The following is a 27870-nucleotide window of genomic DNA, read 5'->3' on the forward strand; positions in this document are numbered from 1 at the left end:
TGGGAAATCTGACCACACGACATGAAGGGGTGACAACCCCCGTCCAGACAGACGCGCCCGAGCCATTCTGCGGGCTTATCGAATAAGGCAGTGGCGTTGCCATGCCTGCCTCTCGCAGTGTCGTGTCACTGTCCTGCCGGCCGCGGTCGCCGCGGTGGCCTGCCGAGCGATTCATCGTTCTGTCTCTCTCGCACCGCCGCGAGCGCGACAGAGACACTGGCGCCGAGATGATGTCATCCGCCACACCTCTCTAACGGGGCCGGCAGCCCGTTCTCGCAGAACAAGTTTCGGCCTTTGTTTTAACGACTGCCTCGCCCGGCAGCCACACTGCAGGCGCCGCGAAGAGCAGAGCCTCCCGCAAGCGACAATGTCAAGGCGGTTAAAAAGTCCCGCAGGCGGAATCAATTCGGTCAGTAAAATTAATTCGAGTCGGAAAATCGTTTTCGAAGCGGACTGCGTTCCGCCGCCGTGGTTCTGGCGCTGTTTGTCGTCATGCAGGTGGTGGTGGTGGTGGTGGAGGCCATGTTGCTGTACAAACACGGCGGGGCAGAGCAGCCAACAGCAGTCGCATTGCGATGTCTGTGTGTGTGTGAGTGAGACCGCACGAGAGGGGTGAGGCCTGAGTGAATTTGAATCGCGATCTGCTTCGCTTTATTGAATCGCAAAGCATACACGCGGCACGCGAACGGCGGCGCGGTATAGGGGTGCCACCTCCACCGTGGCTGCTGCTAGGCCCCACCAGCTGTAGGGTTACCACCCGTCACAGCGCCGCCAAGATAGAGAGAGAGAGAAACTTAAGAGAAGTTGCTATCGAGACTGCCCAGCCCAGGCAGGCAGGGTGTGCTGTAAGTCCCATGAACACACACACACACACACCTGCAAGCGAAAAAAGAGAGACAGGGCAAGGGTCATTGCGATTCACAGCACCAGCCCAGTGACCGAAAAAAAAGTTTATGCAGTCGAGTTCTACATTTCTCTGGGTCGGCGTGGTCCAAACTTTGGCCCCGCCACGGAAAACGCAAACTGCGTCCTCCTGCATCCTCTCTCTCTCTCTCTCCCTCCCTTGTTTATGTACGCCACTGCACCCTCGGGCGATGCGAAGAGGGAGACTGCGCCCCTGCCGGCCAAAAGGGGGTGAAGGCCGAAGGAGGAACCGGCATGAAAAATCCAACGGCCACTTTTAAAACGAAACTGCACCGGCACTATGTAGTACGCAGTACGGCGCCAGCTGCTACAGGACTCACAGTCAGGAGAACCGAACCGCTTCCCTGGTCTGGGAATCCTCCAGCAGTCGCGGTGTGGTCCAGGAATCGCACCGCAGCGGTGAGATTCCTCTCGGGCCAAGGAATGCTCTGCTAACTAGAGAAGCATAAGAGGATCGCTTCGGATCCGCCAAACCCATAACGAACGACGACCCACACAAAAACAAAACTGAATTCCAAAACCGTCCAGGAGTAAAGAAACAAAAACATTTCCCCTAATTCGAAATGGTTCGCGAGGGGCAGTAACTCTGCGCGCTGAAGGGCGGGGGGAAATGATGCGCTGTACAGTGTACACACCACCGCAAAAGAGTGATGCCGTTTCGGAGGGTGCGGGCGCGGATCTTCTAATTACCTCGACCCCGAAACCCAGCCAGGGGTCCTGCCTGCATCGGTGCGGCTTATCAAGGGCTTATCGGTAACAATTTGTCGAAGGCAGTGTGTCTTTACGGTGGAGGGGAGGGGGGCACTCTCAATGGGGGCATGCATTCAGCCGGCACATGATCCCTTTTGTGTGCGAATGCCTGTGTGTGTGTGTGTGTGTGTGTGTGTGTGTGTGTGTGTGTGTGTGTGTTGGCACCGTCGTCGTGGTGGTACATGCGCCCGCACTGAAAGAAATATATCGCATCGGAACCAGAACGCCCCCCCCCGCCCCGCCCCGCCGTGGTCGTACGCCGCTCGAGCACAGGCTGTGCGCTGTGCGCGGCTCCGTACGGCCATGAAGACCGCATGGGGTCTGTCCGTGTCATGTCGGTATCGCGCCGACCAATCGGACGTCGGTGATTTGCGAGCCTCGCTTCGACAAATACGCTACAAAGCGCTCGCGCGGACCGACGCTCTTCTTCCCGCGGAAATAATCTCCGCCGAAAGAGAGAGAGATAGAGATGGAGTGGGGACACGGCACGAGAGAGAGGGAGAGAGAGAGAATGAAAATCGCGACGCTGGTGTAAATGGAAGGGGGTTCCTTTTATCCGCGGTCCGCGGACGTCCTTGGCGTGGAGTGGTCGTGAGGGGTCCTGGCAGGGTCCTGGCAGGGTCCTGGGACTGTGTTCAGGGTGTGGCGGTCGTCAAACTGTCTTTCTGGAGCAGCGCGCCGACCGTCCGCCTCGGCCCCGCGTTCCACCCCCTTGTTTCGGTAATGGAGGCACTGGGTTTAGTACAGTAGGGGGCGAGGCCGGCGAGGCGAGGGGGCCAGCCAGCGTGCCCATTCCGGTCAGCGCCGGAACGCCCCGGAACGCCCTGAAAGGAACGCCCCGGAACGCCCCGGAACGCCCTGAAAGGAACGCCCCGGAACGCCCTGGAACGCCCCGGAACGCCCCGGAACGCCCTGGAACGCCCTGGAACGCCCTGGAACGCCCTGGAACGCTCCATGGGGCCCTGGACAGAACAGGACGGACTCCAGGCAGCGATAAAGTGCGGTGCTGCCATCTCCAGTAAAGCGCCTTGTCTGGAGCGCCGCGTGCATGGTGCCATGATGCGACGATCTGTCAGAAGGGGTTTGGCGGCCCGGCTCGGCCTGCCCCGTGCCTCGTGAATATTGCAACCAGTAAGCCACCCTCTGCCCACCCTACAAAAAATAAATTTTTAAAAAAGTGCAATTTTTTTTCCCCAGCGAGGGACTTGTAGTTTCTTCCTTCCCGACGCGACGCGTTCATTTGCAGCGCGAGCAACGGTGCGCCGCCTATTAAAAACTTGTCGGAAAATGACTGGGAGTAAAGTGTCCCCGCGTCGCGACACGACGAGACAGACGGATGGCAGGACGCGGTAAATCCCGAACTTAACAACCGCGCGGGAAACATTCTTCCGACCACTTAGGCCCGCCGAGACACTAACGCCCCCCCCCCCTTTTCTTCCGTTCAATTAACAACTAAGTGGGACTGCCGCCGTGCTTGTCACAACCGCGTCACTCTCCCGGCCAATGGACCAAACGGACCAAAAGAGACCAAAAGGTGCACCGGAACCATTTTGGCTCCACTTCGACGACAGGCGCGCGTCAGCTAATTGGTTTCAAGCGAACTCCATTTGCGTAAGCCCACCCCTCTGCACACACACACACACGAACAAATTATGGGTAAACAGAAGCACCATCCCGCTTCAATCGAGAATGAATGGCTCTTCTCCACACACACACACATACATGCGCACACAAGCATTGTGCATACTATACCGTGTGTGCAACGATCATTAATATAGAAAGAGAAAAAAATATTTTGTCTTTTCCGACACGCGATTTAAAAAAAAATAATGCGTAAGCTCAAACTCATTTTCTTGTTTTTAAATCCAGTTGTTGAGTCTTGAGTAACGCAGTCCAAGGTGTTGATTACTGCATGCAGAGGGGTGCGAGTGAGGCAACGCTTCCGCTTCTGAAAAGCCCCCCCCCCCCCCTCTCTCTCTCTCTCTCTCGCAGCCGCGCAAAGCCGACGGCGACAGCGAACACAAAGCAGAACCAATTTAAAAACGGACATCACAGTTGCGGAATAGGGGTCATACAGGACGCCACACCGGACCAACTAATCAAAACTGTCTGTCTGTCTGTCTGTCTGTCTGTTGAAGGAATTCCCTCATGCCCTTGGCCTCCTCTGTCCGTCCACGCGTCCTCGATTGAAAGGGGTCTGAAGACATCGCTGGGGATAATAGAGCCAGCAGGACATTCCGTTCCAGCACCCAGCCCCACCCTACCCTGCCAGCCAGCTTGACCCACCCTGTTTCAGCACCGCATATTCGAGCCTCATTCAGCGACGAGCTCAAAACGTGTCCGGGATTTCGACCGCCCCCACCAGCTGGCCCACTGTGCGTCAGTGATTCCGACTGACCGCCCCTCGGGGTGGTGGTCGAGGGTGGCCGGGGCGGCGCGTGCTACAACTAGTGCAGCAGGCACTTGACGGCTCGTAAAGCGAACGCGCCACCGCGGGGACCCTTTATGCCCTTTTGATGGACTGCGATCAACACCCCTGGCGACCGCAGGGCGCAGGGCGGCGCCCACAGCGCAAGGTCAGCCCGAAATAGCGGTGGCGGCGTGGGTCGCGGGTTCGCGCCCCGCCCGCCGCGCCCGCCGTTTCCCGCCAATATCATTAGTGGAGTTCGTTGGCCCGCGCCTCCGCGATTCGTGGTCGGGCGGAGTGGCGGCGGCACTAGCAGACGCCCAGACTCCCAGCGCACCGTTACGCCGCAAACCGAACGGACTCCCGAACGCAGCCGCCATTTTTCGTCCCTCTCGTCCTCATGGCGGTTCCGCTACACTTTGCAAAGCAGAGGCTTGGCATGATTAACTTTCGGCCGGCCGGCCGTGCAGCTCGGCGAAAAGCAAAATAAAGCACCGGACGGCCTGGTAGGGCTCGGCATGGGCCTCGGCCTCGGCATGGGCTTCCCGCAGGGACAGTTCATCCCAGGGGGCCCTGCGGGCCGCCCAAACCCCATTTAAAAGGGAAAGGGGGGCCCCCGGGCCGGGCCCCCCCCAGGGGCCAGCAAGGGGAGTGAGGGGTCAGCGTGTCATAGGGGAGGCCGCTCCGGGGGCTGTGTCTGTCTGTCTGTCCGTCCGTCTGTCTGTCTGTGGCTTTGCGCTTTGTCTGTCGCTGATGGCTGCTGAAACTGTTGCGGCCAGCATCGCGGACCCAGCCCAACGCGTGGATCTCTGGTTCAGCCGTCTCTCTCTCTCTCTCTCTCTCTCTCTCTCTCTCTCTCTCTCTCTTAATCGCAGGCCGCTAATTACAGGCTCCGGGCTGCTCTACAGTGTACCGCGCCAGGCCGTCCAAACGCAAACGAATCGGCCGCGCGTTGCGCGTTCTGCCGCCAATCACCGTTTTAACGGCGGCCGCGGTTCGCGGGGGAGGAAGGAGGGCGACCTCCTGCAGCGTCTCCCCTCTCTCCAATTCCCCGCCCCGGTTATCCTTTTATAACCACAACATTTTCCTTGTTTTCCACGTTCCTCCTATTCGCTCCGCCGCCGCGCGCCTCGGGTTACGACACTAACCCAATTTCCATTGCCAACAGCGAAGCGGCCTTCGCAGTCATCGAATCACGGCCCGGAAAATCCCTCTGCCCATCTCTCGCCACCTTCAAAGGGGTGTCGTGTGTGTGTGTGTGTGTGTGTGTTTGCCCTTTCCATGTGTTCCCTAGGGGTGCGCCGTTCCCAAGCGAGGCCCCCCTACACTGTACGCGTGCCTTATGCCCGCTGGAATGCCCGGAGAGGTCCACTGGAAGGGGAAAAAGGGGGGGGGGGCAAATAGAGGGCGAGATGAAGGCAGGGTGCACTAGTAGTCAAGCCGGCCACCGATCAAGACAGACAGACAGATCATCAACAATGCAACAGGCGGCCTGCAAAACTACCCCCAAGCTCCGGGGCCCGGCAAAGTTCCCGCGGCTGCCGCGGGGGCTCTTGGCACTGTGCCCCCACTGTTTACCTCCCCCCCCCGCCCAAAACGCAATAATTGATTCGCGATAAATCAAAACACGGCTGCTATTTTGGCTGGCGGTGCGTGCGGCCTGCTGCAAGCCGAGCCAAAGAAGCCAAAGTCGCTCCGTCTCTCTCGCACTCCGACGGCCCACCGTAGGCCAGCCCACGAGTGCGAGAGAGACAGAGCGACTCGGCCTTGTTGGCCTGGCCGGTGAAATACGCCCCCCGATAAAGCGGCCCGCAATCAATCAACTCGCACACAGTCGGCATCGTGCCGTCCTCGTCGCACGGCAGGGAGAGAGAGAGAGAGAGAGAGAGAGAGAGAGAGAGAGAGAGAGAGAGAGAGAGAGAAGCAAAAAGTGTGCTGGTCAGTCTCACTCGGGCGGCAGACGCATCCACGGTGCATCGCATGCATTAGCGAACCACTGGCAGATGATGTGGCGGCCAGCGCTCCGATTCAAAACCGCCTTCTTACTCTCTCTCTCTCTCTCTCTCTCTCTCTCTCTCCTCTCTCTCTCTCTCACACACACACCGTGGCAGTGCGCCTGGATGCACGCGAGACACCGGACACTATTTTTTTTCCATTCACCGCTGCACCTCCCTACTCCCTCCCCGGCATTTCTCATTTCTCCGCCGGCATGCATTTCACAGTGCAGTGCGGTGCATCTCCGCGGCCAGACAGGTGCAGTGTAAAGTGGAACCGCGCCTAAGCCGCCGCACTTTCGCACACAAAACGGGGCGCGTCGAGCTCCGGCCAGTTCCGTCTTTCTCTTCGGTAAACACTTGGGTGGGACAGTCATGTACACCGCACTGCAAATTTATTTTTTTTTTCAGAAAAATACCACAGTAGAAATACTTTTAATTGTATTTTTTTTTTTGCAAGGATAGTTCGTTAGTATGCAGAAGTACGTTCTTTTGGTGGAATTTCCAGTGTCTTGCTGCAGTGGTGGTGTGCAATTGACGCCCCAGTCTGTACCGCCCAGGGCGCCAGCAGGCTCAATGAGACGCTCGAGGTACAAGTGACGGCGGAGGCCGCACCGACACACACACACACACACACACACACACACACACACACACACACGAGCACGTGTCCTCAAGTGATTCTCGCCACGACACTGCGAGGCGCGTGCCCTTCCTGGTGTGAAATATAAATGAGCCGGGTGGCCCGCATCGGTCGAACAATCGGCGAGCGAAAAGAGAGAGAGAGAGAGAGAGAGAGAGAGAGAGAGAGAGAGGAAGAGAGAGAGAGAGAGAGAGAGAGCGTCGCCTTTTAGTACAAGGAGGGTTTACACGATCGCTGCGGAGGATGAAAATAAAGCTGCCGATTTGGAACGATGATGTCATCGCCGAGCTCGGTGCTGTCCAGTCCAAGTCCAGTTCGTTGGCCAGTCACCCCCTTCCCCCTTCGATCGCCGGCCAATCCACGCGGCCGCTGCTGTTCCATTTGCTTAACACACGCTGTCAAGGCCACTGGATTATCGACATGTCCATCTGGAAAGGCTGCGCTGCGCGGCTCGGCCAAAACGGTTTCTTCTTTTTGCCCGCGCGCGTTCGGCTTTCTCTTCTTTTTCTGGACTTTCCGCGTTTTTACCCGTTCTCAAAATTGTCACTCGGATTTTTTTAAAGCCCTTATTTAATTGTTTTTAAATGTAATTTTAGTGACTTTTTCTAAGCGAATTTTTCCGCTTCGCTCTGCGCACCCTTGCACGGCCCGTGCCCATCCTGAACGGTTGCATAAGTCCTGGGAGAACGAGATCGTCAGCTCGCCGCCCAGCCCGGCCCAGCCTAGCCTCTTCCTGCTCTATGATGGCCCGGGTTGGGCCGGACTTGGCCGCGCTGGGCGGAAGGCTTAGGCGAAGCCACCTCTGCGGTTGCAGCCCGGCTGGCTGGCCCGGCTGGCTGGCCCGGTGCATGGCAGCATGGCCGCATGGCCACTGGGTCGCCGCACGCCGCTACCGGTGTCCGGTTGCACCCGGACGATCGACCTTCCGCTGCAGTGTACCGGACGGGACAAATTCGTACAAACTTGCCGGCAGCGACCCCCCGCTATTTTTCCCGCTCCCCTGTTACGGTGGAAGAGCAAACGCTGAGGTCTGTCTGTCCTCTCTCTCTCCGCGATGCGGACACAACAGCTGCAACCTGCTGACTGACCGATTCCGAAGAGGTTTTCTGCCTCTCTCGCACCCCTCAGGGGCCGCACCATGAGTGCGACAGAGACAGGCCGGCTCGCCCCCACCCCTTTTCAATTTGCCCCCGCCACCCTCGGCAGCCCTCTGCATCGACGTGTTATGGATGGCTGTCCGCAGCAGACGGGGGTAGGTAAGGTACAGTACTGGGTGGGGGTCATGAAATGATGGATTCCCACCCTCTCTCTCTCTCCCTCCCTCTCTCGCCCAAGGCAGAGGCACCGCTCACGGCAGGGAAAAACGGTGGGTGACTCGCCTATCCGCAGGATAGAGAGTGACAGAGACGGAGGATAGAGGGGGAGGCCGCCGGATACGCCACGGGATAGATCCGTCCGGAAGGAAGTCAAATAAAATTCGAGTGATAAATAAAGGCGCGACGCGGTGCGAGAAGTGAGCCCCAGCGCCCGCTACACTGCGAGCGAAGGGGAGTGCCAACGCGACAGACATCCCGAAATTGGGCGTCGTTTTCTGGGTGAAGTAGCGCGGTACAAGTCGAATTCAGAACGCAAAGTCATCCTGAACGAAACGGTCGCAACGCACGACGACGCGTACACAAAGTTGTCGGAATGATTGTTGTCGAGTTGGCACTGGTCGTACTCGCCAGGTCATAAACAACAACAACAACATGATGCGTCTGCTAATTCATGAAATTACAGTGCAGGCCCGCTGTTGGCACCCGGGCCGCCGTGCCGCGCCACGCCGCCAGGTACTCCCGCCCAGCCTCGTTTGCATACCGAGTTTATAAATTAGCCGGCCGGCTCCTCCATGACGCGCTGGAACCGCTGGAACCGGCCGGGCCTCCAGACTCCTCCAGGCCTCTCCAGAGCCGAGGTGTCACAGATAATGGCAGGGCGACTTACGGCCTTCGGCTGGCTTCGGCTGGCTTTGGCACGCCGTCCCTGGCCGCGCCGTTTCGCTATTGGCAGCAAGCATTTTTCTTCATTTTGTTTAGTCTTTTGTCCTTTTCCTTTTTTCGTCGGGGGCGCCCAGCCCGGCGTCGCGCAGCTGCCAGAGGGGTCCAGAGAAAGGGGTCCGCGACTGCCGTTTTGGCAGGGCGGGGGAAAAATAGAGGCCCACATCGACATTGTCAGCAAACATGCCGATAATATTTTTTTCTCTTTTTTTTCTAGTGCACCCCTGGTCGGCACACTGAGCCCCCGCGAACCGCCCCCGGCCCAAGGTAACCTACAAGCAAGCAGAACCGACGCGGCAAATATCTGGGTGCGGTCCCGCGGACGGAGGCGAGGCAAGGCGGAAGGGAGGGACTTTGAGTGGTGCTGAATTTGAAGGAGGGGCGGGGGAGGGGGAGTCTAGGGTCGGTTCCGGGTGAAGGGATGTTTGCACGAGGCCGGCCGGTGAGAGCCTCAGGGGGACGATCACCGCACTGGCGGGGGGCTGCGGGGGCTGCTGGGGCTGCGGGGGCTGCTGTGCAGGCCCCGGATCGACCTGTCCGCCAAACTCCAAACTCGGAGAGGGTGCCTTTGCCGCTTGCCATGCGGCTCACAGAGGCGAGAGCCAGCCAAAATCATGAATTTTTTTAAGAAAATAATTTTTTTTTTCACGTTTTTTTGCGTTTTTTGTGGAAGCGAGCTGATCTTTTGATCCCCGGCAAAGTGTCCGCGTGTACTGCAGGGGCTCCAAGGCGCGGGGCGTCAAAGTCGCGCCGGAGACGCACCCCTCGTCAGAGGCGACCCCCAGGATCGTATCGCCGTCGCTCTGTCTCCGTCGCACTCGCGGGGCGGGTCGCGGGGGCGAGAGAGAGACTCCGCATTCCACACACGGGCCGCAGGGCCGCACGTAGGCGACGCGACAAGGCATAAAACGCTTCATTGGGCAGAACAGCCCATTTCGCGATTCGACAACGACAAAAAAAAAGGACAAGCGAGAAAAAATTCCTAGAGCAGGGCGAAGGGAGGGAGGGGAGTGGCGAAGAGGGTGCGCCAGACTCGAGGAAAGAGCAAGGTCTTCAAAGACTGCATTCAGTAACCGTGTCGCAGGGGGAGGGGGAAGGAAGGGACACCTTATCAAACATTGAATGGCTGACGTGTTCCGGGGCCCACACTGGCCCTGGGGCCCACGGGGCGCACGGGGAGGGCGGGACCGTCTGGCGAGGCGTCTGCTGAGCACCGTCCGTTAACCCGGACTACACGGCCGAACAAAACAAAAACGTCGCCGAAAAATAAGGAAGTTGTTGGTTGGCGGTGTAGGACTGGATTCGAAAAAGGGAGCGACAGGGAGACAGAGACAATAGACTGAGTGTCAGGGCGACGCAGGGCGGCGCAGGGTGAAGCCGAGGCACTTAGCGGTCCATCAGAACGAGACGGGGCGCTGCATTCAATTCACCGTGCGCCGCAGGGACTTCCCTCTCCCCACCCCACTGCCAAGCCGGAATTGAAATTTTAATAAATGCCGCCACGGTGGTCGCGTCCGCGTCCCCCCGCCCCCGGACGGCGGCGTGCTCTGCGTCCTCTGCCGCCCGGGCAGCGGGCCGTCCGCACGACGCGCGTGTCCACCACGTGGCCTACCTCGCCCCCGAGGAGGCCGTCAGCAACCCTGGCCGTCGACCGCCCTCGCCAAGTTCAAGGCCCGCGCGCCGTCCGCGCACCACCGGTCCGAGCGGGCGGTTCGTGTTTATGGCCGCATGCACGAGCCCCCCCCCTCCCCCTTCCGCCCCTGCAGCGCCGCCCGGAGGCGAATCCTCCAAACCAATCCAATTGCACCACAATTTCCCCGCGGAGCCCGGCAAAGCGACGAAGGGCAGGGCCAGCCAGGGCCGTGTGCCGCGGGGCCGGAGGGGGTGGGGGTGGAAGGGGGAGGGGGCACTGACTGAGCTGCCTTATTATTACCTCCCGCTGCCTGCACACCCCCTGCGCCACGCAGCGCAGGCAGCGCCGCCCTGGACAGTCGCCCCTCCCTCCCCTCGGTTGTTACACCCTCCGCTGTTGCAATTTTGCGCAGCCATAAGGCCCGCAGGGGGGAGGGGGAGGGGGTTGCTTTTCGCGGAAAAAGGTGCTCTGGCCTCGCCTCGGCCCGCCGGCGAAGGGTTGCGCGGCGTTCCCTAATAAAGGGAGTCCTGGAGCACTGAGATACGGCCAGACATCCGTAACAGTGGTGCGGCACCGCCGAGGGGGAAAATAGATCGATGCGCGGGTATTTGAACCCGCGTGATATTTGGCGCGTGTTTTCCTTTTCCAGGGTGTTGTTTCCTTCCGTCCCGCCGGCGTGCACTGACCTTCACCACCACACTGCATAAACACGGTCGGCGTCGCTACTTGGTCCGCGCACTGAGACGTGACCGACACGACCACGCCGAACTGGGCGACAGTAAGCGCCTTCGACACACGGACGGACAGACGGACAGACAGAGACAGACAGACAGACAGACAGACAGACAGACAGACAGACAGACAGACGAACCGACACACTCGCGAGCAGCCATAAGCGCCGGTCTGGTGAGCTTCGTAATGAGGCTTTGGCTTGTCAAGTCCAAAGACGACACATAAACCTCCGCCGCCGCGGTACTCGCCCCGCCCCGCCCCGCCCCGCCCACGCCACAGCATTTATAACCTTTTCCGGAAAGAATAAAAACCCCCGCGCTATCGCCATCAGTCTGGCGACGTGACTTGCCTAATCAGCTGACGCCTAGCTGCGCTCACCTGAAACAGAGGAAGGAAAACAAATGCGTTAGATAAGCTTTACCCTGCGCACTGCGCGCTCCACTGCGCGGGGAGGCAATCATTAGGGGCAATAATTGCAGTTGCCAAACAGACAGACAGACAGACAGACTCGTCCAACTTTCTCCGCACTATGGTTAGGGGAGTCGGAAGTCTGCTTCTGCCCCAGAGCCCCGGGATTCTCTTTTAACTTGTTCGATAGTCGGTCCGCGGTAAGCTGGGTGCGGTCGAAGGACCCGACGCGTGCATCCGACTGCCACACTAGAAGTCCGATTCGGAAGCGCGAGCACAGCGAGGACGAGGCCCTGGTGCTTCCAGCGCCGTCGTCGCTCTGTCTCTGTCGCACTCGAAGGGCGGGCCGTAGGGGTGCGAGAGAGAGCGACCCGCGCGTGCCGGGGCCCACACTGTACCACATGTAGTATGTATAGGCGTAAGCCTTGGTTCCATTAGGAGCAGACGGCCGGCCTGCATTATTTAGCCATTCAATACATTCATGGCCTCCGCGGCCTCCAGCGAGGCGGGCAGCAGTGGGCCAGAAGACCGGTGGAGTCGGCCGCCAACCCCAGAGGGAGAGGGCTCCACCGCCGCGGCCTGGGTGGCCTGCAGGGTGATAGTGGGACAAAGCCGGCGTCCTGGAAGGGCCCGGCCCAGCACCAATCCTGCAAGCGATCGGGTGTCCAATAGCCCAATACGGCCCTTGAGGCCCCCGACGGTCCCCGAGGGCCCCGAACAGGTGTCGCTCGGGGCTCGGGTCTTAACCACTGATGGGTCCTGATGGCGGTGTAATAGTCCGTCTGGCGGTGCCGGGGTTGCCGAGGTGTGAGGGGTCCTCCACCAAGCAGCCGATGCCTTATTTTAGTGTGGCGTGCAGGAAGGCATCATTTTGAAACTCAATTTCCCGAGCTCCGGTCACATTGAGCGCGAGGTTTAAAAACCGGTCACCCCCCATTGAGGTATTTTCCTGAAATCCGGGATTGCTTGAAAGTTATAACCCGCTGCCCGCTTTACCGAGACCGCTGGGTTTGAATCGAAATATTAAACGCATTCATATTCGGGTCTCCCCGCCTCCGTTCGAGAGCCCGCGCAGTGTTCGCGGGCACGCGCGCTATGCGCAGAACGCACTGCCAATAGCGTTTCTTCATAAAACGGACTCGGCGCGCGCCAAAAAGCGACGAGAAGGAGTTGAAACGGCAATAAGGGGGAGTTGTAAATCAGACTGCTTGGCGCCCGACGGTCGAAAGCGAGCGGAAAGGCCAGAAGGGCGTTTCGGCGCGTGAATGGCTGAACCAACGGCGCTGAAATCCAAGCCAAGCCGGCTGGCCCGGCTGGCTCGCAGCGAGTGACACTTGACACCGCAGCGTGCCGACCGCACCTCCCCGCGTTTCGTGCACCCCGCCGTCCCCGCAGTGTGGGGCAATGCCGGCAATTACTTATACCCAATCTACCCCGAAACGCTAACAAAATCATGCACTTGAGGGCCACCCCCGCGTGCCGTGCCGTTGGGGTGAGTGGCAGGACGGTGGCGCGGGGGCGGCGTGGGGGCGGTGTGGGGCGGCGCGGGGGCGGTGTCGGCCGTCCGGCAGTCAACACAGGGCGGGGGCGGTAAGAGGTGCATTTTTCACTGATTAGGCCTTAGGCGCCTTCAGTCTTCTCGAGTGACGCGGGGAACGCGAGGGGATCCTACGGGGCGACACGCCGAGGCCGCCCAAGCCGGCCGGGCAGGGCAGGCCGGAAGGGGGGGGGGGCGTTAAGCCCTAGGAAGAATAATACTGCAGCGAGCCGAAGCCACCTCGTCACGTCGCGCGAAACCAAAGCACCGCCAAAACGGAGGGGGGGGGGGGGGGAGAGAGAGAAGTCAGCACCCGACTGCAGCACTGTCAAAAATAAGTCCCCGGCCCTCAACCCCCTTGGTAATGCCTGCGCTGAGTGTTTGGCCGATGGTCCGCTGGGCGTAATGCACTGACGCTTACGGGCACGAAAGGCTTTTAGTTGGGCTGACAGAGGGCAAGCTTCCCCTTCATCAGGCGGCCGTCCGTTCGCACTCTCGCCACCCCTGTGGCCGCACTCTCCACCGCCTCTCCCTCTCTCTCTAATTTGGCACACACGCCCCCCCCTCCCCGATTCGTATCGCATTTTTCCCGCGTGGCGCCGCTTCCCACGCACGATGCGGCACGCGACTGCCGCGGTCTGTCTGTCTGTCCGTCTGTGCGTCGCGTCGCCGTCGCGCTCCAGGTAGACTTATCTTCTTTTTCCATTTCCATGGAAATGGCTCCACGTTTATCGCACTTCCCTGCCTAGCCCTTTCTCTATCCGCCTGCCTGCATGCTTGCTTCCCTGTCTGTCTGTCTGTCTGTCTGTCTGTCTGTTCGTCCGTCCCCCTATGCTCGTCGCGGAGCGCGCGACAGAGTGACACGTTCATATCACACGCCTCGTCAACATGCGACTCAGTCACCGCCAAAGCGTGAGTCGCGGCGCGTCGCTCGGAGATTACGCAATGGGCGTGCCGTTACGCCCTTGCCTGCCCGTCTGTCTGTCTGTCTGTCTGTCCGCCCTCCCCCAAGCAGGATTTCCCCCCCGCGCGTACCTTAATGTAATCTAGTCATTTCGCCGCCGCTGCCACCACCGCCCTCCAGAGGGTGAGTCGTTTCGTCGCTCCGTCTCTGTCGCACTCACGGGGCGCTCCGTGAGGGTGCGAGAGAGACAGATCGCTCTTCTGAATCACGCGGCAGTAGGCCAGCAGCGTGGCCGGCGTCGCGGCCTGCACTGTGGGGCGGGGCCAGAGATAAGTCCCCCGTATTGCTCGCATCCTGCAGCACCCCGCCCCGCCCCGCCCCGCCCCGCCCCGCCCCGCCCCGCCCCGCCCCGCCACGCCCGCCGCATTCCGCAGATTAACGCCGCTCGGCGCCCCGCCGCCTTGCACGGCCTTCGGCACGGCCAGCAGCAGGAAGCGGTGAAGGCACTCAAATCGGAGCGGCGAAGGCGAAGGCAGAAATCCGGCCGACTGGTCACTCTAGGCGAGCACTCGCCGCCGGACGAGATCAAGGGTCCCGATGGTCCCGATGCTCTGGGCGGCCAGTGATCGACCTATCGATCGGGGCAACGACTTATTGGCGCGGCGAGGATGCTGGTACCGGCAGGACGAGTCGCTCCGTCTCCGTCGCACTCACGGCGCGCGCCGCCTGGAGGCCCGGGTGCGAGAGAGACAGACAGACGCCGGCCGGGGCGGCGCCCTGCTTGTCCGGGATTCAATTCGGATAGCGCCGCCACCGGCATGCCGTGCGGGCCGCGCCACGCCGATCACTGTTTGGATAACGGGGGGCCGGGATCGAACCCCGCTACCGCCGGCGGAAAAAAAAAATTATCAATCATAGGGTAATATTTTTGATAAGACGCGAGCGGGGCGGGGCGGAGCGCTTGAGTCGAATCGATCACCAGCCCGGGACGTGCTTCAGGGTGAGCAGGGCGAGGGGGATTATACGTCAAATTGAAATAGTCCGCCGGTTAAATGGTCTCGCGGCGTGACTTGCAGTTCAACGGGGTGGCTAGCGTCGCGTCGCGGGCCACCCCTTCCCCGATAAGGCAATGGCCTCGAGGGGCGAAGAGGGCGGCTGGGAGGCTCAGGTGAACGCGTGTCGAGTAATTCGACGCGGTGACGTTTACTTCGGCGCGGCCACTTAGGCCCACCTGCATGGATTGGCCAGAGTGCGGAACAAGGATAGAGAGATTCGCGACACCACCTGGCTGCAGCACACCTCTCTCTCTCTCTCTCTCTCTCTCTCTCTCTCTCTCTCTCTCTCTCTCCTCTCTCTGGCAGGCCCGCCCCCTTCAGCACGTGCCCTGTGTTGATAATGCTGGAGGGCGTAACCATGGCAACGCGCTGCTGGTCCCATCCCGAGGCCCCTCCTGCTCGTCCCCGTGAAGCCCCTGCTCCACTAGCGCGGCCCCGCGGCCCCGCAGTGGCGTGGCGGGGGCTTGGCGGGCAGGCACGGCGCGGATGTAGGTATATGGGTCTCGACCGGCGAACCAGGCAGGCCGAGCAAGCCAGCAATAACACGGACGGGACGGGCGTCGTCGGCTCCCCCAACTCGACCACTTTTCCCGCCATTTTTAGGACGCCATAAATGTTTACGTGCGAATTTTGTTCCGCTCAGTCACCGACATACTTGTGCCCGGCTGGCAAACGTTTCTGCGTTTACATCTCGTGATCCGGAAAAGAAAGGGTTTTCGTTTTGTCCAAGTTATTTTTTGGGGAAAATGATTAAAGTTTGAAGAAAAGTTGGTCCGAAACTCTGGCCTAGACTGTAACGAGACGAACGCCTGCAGGCGAAAACGAGTTCCAGTGTCGACGCGTGTCAAAACTCATCTCGCTCCTCTGATTTGATTGCAGGTGAGAACGCCGCGCGGTGGAAGCCTAAACGTGAGTCCGGGGCAGACAGACAGCAGACAGACAGACCGATGCTGTCAGAGAGCTCGCAGAGCCGCCACGGTTTGGGACAGCATCCACCGGGAAGGCAATCATACGCCGTGGAATTTCTCTATTAAGACGAGGGCAGACGCACGGACGCCGCGCGTGAGAAAGAGAGAGAAAGAGAGAGAGAGGGGGGAGAGAGAGAGAGACGCCGCGTGGGCTGCTGGAAGGGCTTCATCTGGACAGCACTTGATGCCCAATAAGGACACTTTATAGTATCAGAGAGAAAAGGGGGGGGGGGAGCGATGTCGTCCAACTTCTCAGTACGCAGAACTCACAAAAGGACTTTTGGTGAGGTGGACCGTTTTCAGTGCCCAGACGGACGAGCATCCACAGACAGACAGACAGACACACAGAAAGGCAGCTGGCGGCGGGTGGCGCCCGACTGATAGCAGTGTGTCACGGGGGTCAGCGCGTCGCGGGTCACGGCGTCGGCCATGATGACGTCACAATGCGGTCACCGCGCTGTGTCCAAAGGCGGCCACAGGCTGCGGCCGGCCGAGTGAGACAAACAATCGAGCCGCCATTTGAATCCATTCCGTTTTGACCGTTTCGACGCGTGTCACCCTGCCCTCCGCCCTCCGGCCGCGAGAGATGGATGGAGGTATGGATGACGGGCCACGCGGCCACGCAGTGCGTCGGCCAGGACGGTCGTTTGTCACTCATACTCCACCCGCAAAGTAATGGCCCACGATGAGCGAGCGATAAGGGGAAGTCAGCCCGCTGTCCCATTGCGGCAGGTCTCACACTGCAATTTTCGGGAAAAATATTTTGCGAATCAATTTTAATTGCTGGCAGAAAAATGGAGAATTTTTGGAACGGCGGTACCTCGGTTGTCTTGCGTACCCAGTGGTCAGGTCGTGGAACCCCAGGTAGGCGATATCGTTCTCACTCGCACAGCTCGGCGTGCGGACTGCGGAGCGAGGAACGAGGTGTCAAAAGGGCCTCGCCAACCCGCTCACGCCCGCCGGGGGACGCGGGCGGACGCCAGATCGAAGACCACGCCGTGCTTCGGCGGGCCGGGCGGTCCGGGCGGCCCGCTCACACACTCACGCGCGCCGTAAAGCAAGATTAGGAGCCTCCGGGGCGTCAACAGGACCGCCGGCTCGGGACCGGCCGGGACCCCGGGGCAGCGAGACGGCCGTATAATCCGCAGCAGACTGATTCCGAGAGGCCGCTCTGTCTCTCTCGCACTCACGCGGCGTCCCCTGGGGGTGCGAGGGAGACAGAGCGACGAAAATGACTCAGTTCGCTGGATCCCTCCGCGCTCCGCTTATTTATGGTGTGGGTGACAGCCATCGAGTCCGGTGGCAGTGACACGGGGAGGTGCACTGTGAACACGCACGCGTGTGTCGGGCAACGCAACGCGACGCTACACTGTGGGCGCCTGCGAAGTGCCGGGTAGGCAGCAAGGCAGTGCGTCTGGGTGTAACGGGACTGCCTACCTCACAGGCGCTCGCCGACGCCGAACGCGCGTCTGCGTGTGTGCGCGTGTGTGTGAGTGCGCGTGCGTGCGTGCGTGTGTGTGCGTGTGTGTGCGTGCGGCCGGCACTCGCTCTAAGCGTTACTGGCGCGCGGCATGCGAGCTCGCTTGTCCGTCGGGCTGCAGGGCGTTTTGGTGCGCCGTCCGCAGTCGCAGGCGACATGGCTTAATTCTAATGGCGTTGACGGGCAAACGCGCGAAAAACACGCACAGGGGCTCACCTGCCCAGGCGTGCGTCCCACAGTGGGCCGCATCCGCTTTCGCCCCCCCCCCCCTCGCCGCGCCTTTAAAGTCCTCTCCGGACTCTCCGGATCGAACGCGTGTAAGGGCCGAGCTGGCCGAGTGCAGTGCCGCTCACAACTGCCTCGCCCTAAAACTTTACCCATAAATTTTGGCGCTTACACGCGGCCGTGAGGGGGGAGACGGGCCCGGCGGGGCGGGGAGGGGGAACACAGCGCCGAACTGATTATTAACCCCCCGGGCATGTAATGGACGCCAACGGGCCAGCCATCATCTCACCGAAAAAAAAAAACATGCAAAACAAGTTATTTTTAGAAATAATTAAAATGTTTTACCGCATCGATTATTCGGCGCCCCGTCCGGAAATTGGCCTTTGATCTACATGTCCGCCACCGGGCCGGGCGGGGTGAACTCCCGCGCATGTTTGGTCCCCCTCTGACACGCACACGGACATTCGCGACCGCAACTTTGCACTGATCGTCTTCACGTCTGACAGGCGGGTTAGTCTGGCCCCGGCAAAAGTCTGGCCCTGGCTCTCCCCAGTCTGCGTGTCTCGTCGCGGGGGCGTTCTCCCCCCGCCCCGCCCCGCCCCAACCCGCTCCGCCCCGCCGCGGCGCCGGCGCCCAACTTGTACCGGCGCCTTCCTCCCCTACGACATCCAGGCCCTCCCCTCACACCGACAGCAACTTGTTTCAATTATTATTAACTCGAGGTAAATGCGAACCGCAATGTGTCTCCTCCGGGCGGATCGCAGTGTGTGGACGTGTTCGTTAGGCGGCGCGGCGGGGGACGCATGCCGGAGCGGGGACGCGTCGCCCCGGACCAATCGCGGATTGATGACTGGACAATTGGCGTTGCGTGACTGAGACAAAGGGACCGGGAGCAGGGGGAGGAGAGAGGAGAGAGAGGAGAGAGAGAGAGAGAGAGGAGAGAGAGAGAGAGAGAGAGAGAGAGAGAGAGAGAGAGGGCCCTGGATAAAGACGCCACTCCAGATCCACGAGGACGCCGAGGCCCCGCAGGCCCCGTCGGGGACGCGCGCAACGGCGAGGGGCGCCGCTGGAGAGCGCGCGGCCGCGTTCGAAATTCGTCGCTCTGTCTCTCTCGCACCCCTACGGGCCCTACGGCAGGCCCCGCGAGTGCGAGAGAGACAGCGGCTTTCGGACGCAGCCGATGGGGCGCACGACGCCGCCCGCCTGGAGAATTATGGAGAGGCTTCTGGAGAGCGGGGCGCGCGGCTGGAGGCGGGGGCGGCTTCGGGAAAGGCACGGCCTGGAGTGAGCAGTGTGGCGGCACGGCGTGCGGTCGCGGAGAGCGAGAGGGCGGTGCGTTGCTCGGAAGCATTTTTAATAAAGGCCTTGCAACGCAATGAATTCGACAGTTTTAGATTAATTAATCGGGGAGAAGGAGAGAGATGACGCCCGGTGCACTGGCGGGCGGAGAGAGGACTCCGCGGCGGTGCCGTCCTGGACTGGAGGATGATGACGGGCACGATGGCGGCGAGCGGCGGACAAAAAACCGGGAAAGGAAAATGTTGGGAATGAAAGCAAGCGAGGCGGCGGGCTAGACCGCGGTGCGGCTCGGCACGGCACGACTCACGCTTTGACCGGAAGACGTAAATGAAGGGCGCTCCGCGGCGGACTCCAGACTCCGGACCAGGCCTCCAGGCTCCGGGCGGTAAAACAAAGTGAAATAATCGATTTCACTTCCTCCGGCCGGGCTGGTCCACTGGGCTGGCGACGGCGGCTACACTATAGGCATCACGGTACTTGACTTTACAAGTTGTCACAGTGGCGGGCCGGCCCGTCGCAAACTATCCTCCCACAGTGTGGACGTCGGCTGGCCTGATGGCGCTGGCCCCCCAAACGGGTTGTGTACGCGAACCGGCGGGCCTGGCGGCGCCTGGCAGCCTGTACTTAGCGCGGCCGAAAAGGCCAGCCTAAAAACAACAACAAAAGGAGGATGCCCGCGGAGTGCTCGCCTTGCATACGCGTCACGGCCAGTGCGTTAATTGCCGTGTTGGCCCGTCCACTTTTTTCGTGCTCTCCGTTTATCGGGGAATAATCGCTAATGCTGTCTCTCTCGCGCCCCTACGGCACGCCCCACGAGCCGAGAGAGACAGCGCGCGACGGAATCCGCCCGCAGCGCGGCTCGGCGATGACAACCCGGAGCGCGGTGCGGCGGCAACGCTGCAGCGGACTCATTCCGAGTCGCTTTTTCGTCGCGCTGCGTCGCTCTCGCACTCACGGGGCGCGCAGGGGTGCGAGAGAGGCGGAGCGAAGGAAGCCACTCTCGGAATCGGTCTGCACCGCGTCGCGTGACGTGCCGTGACGTGCCGTGACGCGCGGCGCGTTGACAGCGAGCTAATGGCTGTGCGGGTCCCGGACGCCGTCGGAACGGCCCGGACTACGGATCGGAGGGTGTGGTCGCGGAGGCCGAAGCCCCCGCGGGGTCGCCAAAACCGCAACGAAGGAACAGCTGAAATAAATTCGAAATTAAATGCCACTCTTTGAAACAAGTTTCTCGATGCACTCTATCTGAATATCGACCTAGCCTCGGATAGCAACCCCCCTACCCAGCTCGACCTGAACTCATCTCGAGAGCCGCAAAGACAGTGGCTCGTCCCGTGTGGAGCCGGCCCGCACAATGGGGGCCCGATTGCAAAGCCATTGCAAGGCGTCCCACTGACTGCTCCCCGATTGCACCGCGGTTGCAGCGGTAGCAGCGCCAGTGCCACGCGTTCTGAAAAGGCTTCCGCCTCCGTTCCGCACCAGTTGCCGACAAATATGTCTGCCGTTATCTCCGCCTTTTTTCCCGCGCCTCCTTCTTCTTCTTCTTCCTCTTCTCGCGGTGGCTGAGCTCTACGGAAGGCTAGGCCGCGACAGGTTGTGCCGCCGCTCAGCCTGCCCGCGGTGGGAAGGGAAGCACGCCGCGGTCGTAATGTCGAGCGACGGACTGTCTGTCTGTCTCTCTCGCACTCGCGGGGCGCCCCGTAGGCCCGTGCGGGTGCGAGAGAGACAGAGCGCTGCTGTCGCGACGCGGGTCGTAACGTGGCCGGAGTGACGCGTGGGCGCGATGCAGTGGAGCGGCAAGCCGCCCAGTCCGGCCAATCCAAATACAATATTTCCCACGAAAAAAAAAGTACATGTTTTGTTTCTGTGCCGGCAGGATGAACGTGTGCGCACTGCTGGTGGTGCTGGGCTGCGTGGCGGTGCACGCCAGCGAGGACGTGGTGCACATCAAGTCCAAGTACTCGGCGCCGCCCCTCATCACGTCCAGCACCCTGCGCTGGGTCAAGAAGAGCATCGGCGAGCGCTCGGAGGCCGCCGTCGTGGGCGCCTACGAGATCGTGCCGGGTAAGTCCGTGTGTGCTCCACACAGTGGAGGAGGCCAAACCTCAAGACGCGTTTTGAGCTGCAGAGTCGCTAAATGGGGCTCGAACCGAACGTGTGACCCCACCAATGGATTGCTCTCCGAACGAGGAATCCATTGGTGGGGTCACACGTACGGTTCGAGTCCTGTTTAGCGACTCTGGAGCTCAAAACGCGTCTGGAGTTTTGGGCGCGGAGACTAACTTTACGCTGCACAGGTGACAACACCAACGGCGAGGACGAGGAGAACCTCAACGAGGTGCTGCAGCGCGACGTGTACGTGTGCCGCGCGCGCCACAACGGCGAGTGGCTGGCCGGCGTGCTGCGTTCCGGACACCCGGCGTGCCACGTGGCGCTGGGCAACCACGTCTTCCGCTACAACGACTACGAGGTGCTGGACAACGAGGACAAGGCGGCGCGCCTGTCGTGGGAGCGCTGGGACCGCTTCACCGGCACCATGCCGGTGGGCGCCGTGGCCGCGGGCGACAACTACATCGCCAGGAGGAAGGTGGAGGAGCCGGGCGACGGCCGCGGCGTGCTCGGCTTCACGCACTTGCTGGGCCAGATCGAGAAGAGGGGCTTCCAGGGCCTCATCAACGTCGTCGACCAGGTAAGGACTCCGCGCCGGACGCGTTTTGAGCTCCAGAGTCGCTGAATAGGAGTCGAACCGAACGTATGTGACCCCACCAATCAGGCTCGGACTGGCCCCCAAGAGGCCCCAGCGCAGCGGCTCTCAACCTTTCTCGGCTCGCGACCCCAAATTTGAAGCCAAAAATTTCCGCGACCCCCAGGAAAAATTTCGCGACCCCACGGGACCCCTCCTTTAACATGCCACGGCGTCTGATCCGAGGCGGGCATTTTGCTCCCTCAACGGGCAGTTGGTCTTTGGACCTTCCTTTAGCATGCCTTTGTTACGGAGTGCAATTATCAGTCTTAGTTTGGGAGCAGTATTGTCTCAAAGTTGGCCAAAACGCTCAGAAATGTCTGTGAAAAATCGTGTTTTGGGCTGATTTTAAGCAGCCACAGCGTCTGATCTGAGGTGGGCATTTTGCTCCCTCAACGGGCAGTTGGTCTTTGGACCTTCCTTTAGCATGCCTCTGTTACGGAGTGCAATTATCAGTCTTAGTTTGGGAGCAGTATTGTCTCAAAGTTGGCCGAAACGCTCAGAAATGTCTATGAAAAATCGTGTTTTGGGCCGATTTTAAGCAGCCACAGCGTCTGATCCAAGGCGGGCATTTTGCTCCCTCAACGGGCAATTGGTCTTTGGACCTTCCTTTAGCATGCCTTTGTTACGGAGTGCGATTATCAGTCTTAGTTTGGGAGCAGTATTGTCTCAAAGTTGACCAAAATAGTCACAACGGTTTTTCAAAGACACTTGCGACCGTTTTGATCGACTTTGAGACAATACTGCTCCCAAACTAAGACTGACAATCGCACTCCGTAACAAAGGCATGCTAAAGGTAGGTCCAAAGACCAATTGCCCGTTGAGGGAGCAAAATGCCCGCCTTGGATCAGACGCTGTGGCTGCTTAAATTCGGCCCAAAACACGATTTTCCATAGACATTTCTGAGCGTTTCGGCCAACTTTGAGACAATACTGCTCCCAAACTAAGACTGATAATTGCACTCCGTAACAGAGGCATGCTAAAGGAAGGTCCAAAGACCAACTGCCCGTTGAGGGAGCAAAATGCCCACCTCAGATCAGACGCTGTGGCTGCTTAAAATCAGCCCAAAACACGATTTTTCACAGACATTTCTGAGCGTTTTGGCCAACTTTGAGACAATACTGCTCCCAAACTAAGACTGATAATTGCACTCCGTAACAAAGGCATGCTAAAGGAAGGTCCAAAGACCAACTGCCCGTTGAGGGAGCAAAATGCCCGCCTCGGATCAGACGCAGTGGCTGCTTAAAATCGGCCCAAAACACGATTTTTCATAGACATTTCTGAGCGTTTCGGCCAACTTTGAGACAATACTGCTCCCAAACTAAGACTGATAATTGCACTCCGTAACAAAGGCATGCTAAAGGAAGGTCCAAAGACCGATTGCCCGTTGAGGGAGCAAAATGCCCGCCTCGGATCAGACGCAGTGGCTGCTTAAAATCGGCCTAAAACACGACCCTAGCATCGCCGCGAACCCTTAAAAAAATTTCGCGACCCCGCTTGGGGTCGCGACCCTAAGGTTGAGAACCACTGCCCCAGCGGGTAAGACCGCAAAAGGCCCCCGATCATCATTATGTTTTTTACCCTTCATGACCAACTTTGTGAGGCTACCGCTCCGAAACTAGTTGCGGTCAATAGCCTTCCCGATACAGGGCATGAAAGAGTAGGGTCTCAAGAATACTAGGGCGTCGAGGGAGGTCTTCTACGGCAACTAGATTGGACACAGTGGCCGCCCAAAGTTAGCAAAATCAGCAAATTTCCGAGATTCGACTACTTTTTGACCAATTTGGTCGGAAAATCGTTGCGGTCAAAGCCAAAATCGTTGTGGTCAACGTCTTCCCGATACAGGGCATGAAAGAGTAGGGGCTGAAGAATATTAGGACGTCGAGAGAGGCCTTTTACGGCGACTAGATTGGACACAGTGGCCACCCAAAGTCAGCAAAATCAGCAAATTTCCGAGATTCGACCACTTTTTGACCAACTTGGTCGGAAAATCATTGCGGTCAAAGCCAAAATCGTTGTGGTCAACGTCTTCCCGTCAACGTCTTCGCACCGCGCCCGCTAACATGTTCTTGTTCCCGCAGCACGACAAGGCGGCCGAGTTCCAGGACGGTGAGGTGCTCGTCGAGACGGAGCCCATCCGGTACGAGCTGACCATCACCTCCTTCAACCACAAGCGCCAGAAGGTGAAGCGGCAGGCGCGCGTGCTGGGGGCGACCACGCTGCGCAACGGCGGCGGCGAGTACGCCGTCAACGTGGACTCGGCCATGGCCTACGACGCCAACTACTCGCTGTACTACGGCCAGGGCCGCGCCATCCTCAAGGGCCTGCCCACCGTGGTGCGCCTGCCGCAGAGCCTGCCGCAGGGCCTGCCCGGCGCCAAGCCCAGCGAGGAGATCAAGTGGGGCATCCCCGTGGCCGAGGAGCGCAAGGACGTCCACAAGTAAGTTTGCCGCCGCAGCGGGAAAAAATGAGGATTCCCGGGAGCCGAACCCGCAACGCTGACTTTACCTGTTCCAGGGTGGAGGCGCACCTAGCCCCCGGCACCGCCGTCAACGTGACGCTGGTCGGCAACCACACCGACACCGAGACGCCCTACACCGGCAAGCTGGTGGCCGTGTACCCGGACGGCGAGACGCGCGCGCGCACCATCGGGGGCAGCCGCCGGGAGGTGGCCATGCTCGACGTGCACCCGGAGCTGGGCCCCGTCTACTTCCTCAGCAACGACTCGCTGGTGCCAACCACCACCACGACCACCACCACCACCACCAGCACGACCACCACCACCACGACGACGACGACCACCACCACCACCGAGGAGCCGTCCACGCCGGCGCACACCAAGAAGCCCAAGAAGACGCTCCCGGGGGAGAGCGAGGGGCCGGGCCACAAGGGCGAGAACAGCAGCATGATGTCGGACGAGGGCGACCAGGACGCGCCGCCGCAGAGGGAGGCCGTCATCTCGGAGAGCTCCCCCGCGCCGCCCAGCGCCGTGGCCGCCACCCTCCTCACGCTGGTGCTGCCCTGCGTGCTGCTGCAGGCACTCAGGATAGCCTAGACGGCAGTGTAGGGCGGCCAGGACGCGTGTCCGGGACCTTCAACTCCAGGAAAACAACAGCAAAACCAGGACCAGGAAAGGTCCCGGACACGCCACTGCACGCACTACGCCTCGCCGTGCAGCTCTCTGTCCCGGCCGCGTTCAGGCGATCTGGGACCGCTGCGCGGCGAGGCCTAGTCGGGGCAGCGCGAGTAGAGTCGTTTTCCTCTTCTTATTTAGGGCTGCCCCCTCCGACGGCCAGCCCGCCGCCGCCTTGCACCCCGTCGGGGCGCGTGCATTAATCATAGAGGGGTTGGCGCTAAATCATTACCAATGCAAAAGCGACAATTTTGGAAAAAAAAATCCGCTAACATGATTTATGCACGGCCCCGACAGAGTGCAGCCTGGCCGGGGGCGGCCCACTTTTACTTTCCTAATATACCGCGAATTGTGATCTTTATAATTATAAAATCAGCTTTCGGTAAGGCCAGGACGAGGGCCGAGGGTGTGGAGACAAAGTCGATGGACTGGTTAGAGGTAGTTTTCTTTGTAATATAGCTGAGGGCCTTGCGGCTGGATCGTTACGATTTTAGTTGAATGAGATTTTTAATTTATTATAATAGAGCTGCGTGTTGAAATTATTGAAAAATAAAATAAATATGGCGAAAGGGAAAATATAAAAGGCGAGGTGGGGAATTCCTTTGGCGAGATAAATATTTTATTCATTCTTTCTATAGTACTCTTCCGAAACCTTTCTACTGTATCTCAAAAGAGTAGGACAAAACATATATTCTTGTCGAAAGTGTGTGTTTTAGCTTTTCCCCTTGAGCTGTATATTACTTCATAATTCATTCCATCTTATTCGTAGAGTTTCGAATAGTGTTGCTATCTCTTTCTAAAAGAAAAGATACGGAGCGCACAGAGGCACAGAGGTAGAAGTGGAGCGGGCTGCCTACCTCGTTGTTGGCAGGCGCTTCCCATCTAAGCTCAGAGTATTTTCAGTAAATTCGAGCATATACGATTACGTTATAGTGACCCGGGAGAGCAACATGAAAAGTACTCTATTTGTTTTCTGGATACGCTGTTGTTTTGTAATGTTAATTTTAGGTAAAACATTGTTGCCTGTAAAAAATGTAATCTGATTTAAGTACGTTTTATGTGTATATATGCTATAAGCTATGTTGTGTACATAAAATAATTTTAACTAGATGCTATGCGAGGTATAGGCAGTCGATCGGGTTGTTTTTGTTCTGTTTCGGTGGAATGTAAATAGAAAGCACCAAGCAGATGACGCCGGCAAAAGCGGAGAGTGATGAATTGCAGCACGACAGAGACCTTCATGACTTGTTGTAATTGGTCACTTTATGCCTACGGAGCGATGGAAAGAGTTGCACATGACATGGTGAAGGATCGCTCAGATCCTGACGAATTTCGAGGACTTAATGCCATAAAGTAGACTACCGTAGGAGAGTTACCGCGAGCTAGAAGGGGCTCCAACGCAACATGTCACGCTAAGCGCATCATATCAAGGCCGTTCGGCAACCAATAGTTTATTTCTTTTCCTTTTTTTATTTTATTTTTTTGAGGACGTTTGGCAGGAAAGGGGCGCATTTTCGGAGCCGCTCCGCGACGACCAAAACGCTTGACACGACACAGGGCGGCAATGCCGTGGCAATGCCGTGGCGAGGCTAGGCGAGTCCCAACCCAGCAGCTTTCCATACTCTGGCTGGTCGCCCTCCCCATAAGGCTGACAGTAGGCATAAAGATGGAAAGTTAAATTTCTTACTTAGATTATTTTTGGAAGAGCTGGATGGAAAAGCTAGGGTAGTCTATAAGAGTCATTACACTAGTCACAGGGACTAGGACGATAAAGGAGTTCCACTAACTAGCCTGTTGTTCTCTCAGGTTTCTTTGCTGAAAAGACCAATTTATTTTGCAGCAGTTCCGTGTAATGAGCAGGGTAACGTAGAGAAAATGGGCAGGATCTTTTTTGAGCTAAAGTCGGGCAGAATCGATATTCGTGCACGATTCTTCGTATCGTTATTTGGCGTTCTTCATAGGCCTACTTTATATCTACTTATAATTAATCAAAAAATTTCTCACTAGTTTCAGGGAGGATTTTCTAGACCCTCCTCTTTGGTCCTAATGATGCAAATCATGCCGCGAAGCACAAATAAACCAATAGAAGCGCCTGCAGTGCCTGCACCGGGAAGGTTTCGTAGTGTGCCCTGTCGGTCGCACCAAAGGCGCCAATCATCCATAGAAACTCGTTTATGTAGAGTGGGCTGAAGGTAGACCCCCACTTCCCTCGGGGTGGGCTTACGTAGCCAATTTTATCAACTTGCTGATGTCCCTCTTAAGCTTTGTGTCGTCTTGCCGAGAAAAGTATTAGGGAGTAGATACGATTCTTTTCAGCGTTCTATCGCTTCTAAACAAAGCATCTAATGCTTCGTTGTTTGTTTTCGCGTGTCTTGCGCCCCGCAGTAAGATTGTAAATATAGAGTATCTAAACAGTCCAATGTAGTACAAAAGAAATGCGAGAGCGTCATTTCAGCAAGTCACTATGGCATGTTAGCAATTATTTTCTTGTCCGTTCGGGACATACTATTTTTTTATACTTTGCACTACCCTCTTTAGGACTTGAGTACTTCAGCTGAAAGTGAAATATCTAGAATCCGTTTTTAACCCTTATATGTGCATTCTAGTACAAACTTTGAAAATTTATTGTATCTAGAAACTTTTAATCAAATTAAGCCAAACATCTTGTCGAGTGAGGCTGGCGGCGTTCCAGGCGTACGTCCGTGAATGTGAGAAAAGGGTTATTTTTTGGTAACGTGGCAAAATTGTAAACGTGTGTGTACATAGTGTATAAGTCTGTGAAATACAAGAAACTGGCAGAAAAACGTGGCCTTCTGAACCCCTACTCCTCGCGCCACTACTCACGCACTGCACAACGCCAGAGGCAACATCCTCTGGGCGTGTTTACAGGCAAAGTCGCGCGCAGAGCGACGCAGAGGGAGGGACGGGAAAACGGAAAACTAGCGGACACGGTTGCCCGCGACGAGCACCGTCAGACACCGTCAGGCGGCGCGGGGGAG

General features: G+C 58.6%; 2 protein-coding genes across 4 annotated transcripts in view; one reads left to right on the forward strand and one right to left on the reverse strand.

The window, feature by feature from the left end:
• Positions 1-27675, forward strand: part of LOC117639212 (protein unzipped-like) — a 41762-nt gene extending 14087 nt beyond the window's left edge. Inside the window, exons 2-6 of one of the 3 annotated variants that reach the window (XM_034374653.1) lie at positions 8972-9021; positions 20872-21059; positions 21293-21684; positions 23820-24178; positions 24256-27675. In XM_034374653.1, the coding sequence (XP_034230544.1) occupies positions 20873-21059; positions 21293-21684; positions 23820-24178; positions 24256-24793 (1476 nt within the window). In that variant the 5' untranslated portion in view covers positions 8972-9021; position 20872 and the 3' untranslated portion in view covers positions 24794-27675. Of the gene's footprint in view, positions 1-8971; positions 9022-15902; positions 15933-20871; positions 21060-21292; positions 21685-23819; positions 24179-24255 lie in introns of those variants that run through there. The other 2 variants (XM_034374655.1, XM_034374654.1) reach the window with 2 other exon arrangements.
• The window catches only part of LOC117639211 (mitoguardin), a 63584-nt gene that overhangs the window by 30950 nt on the left and 4764 nt on the right, over positions 1-27870 (reverse strand). The gene's annotated exons all lie outside the window — the stretch shown is intronic.

Source organism: Thrips palmi, unplaced genomic scaffold (genome assembly GCF_012932325.1).
Source record: "Thrips palmi isolate BJ-2018 unplaced genomic scaffold, TpBJ-2018v1 HiC_scaffold_11, whole genome shotgun sequence".
NCBI classification, from domain to species: Eukaryota; Metazoa; Arthropoda; class Insecta; order Thysanoptera; family Thripidae; genus Thrips; species Thrips palmi.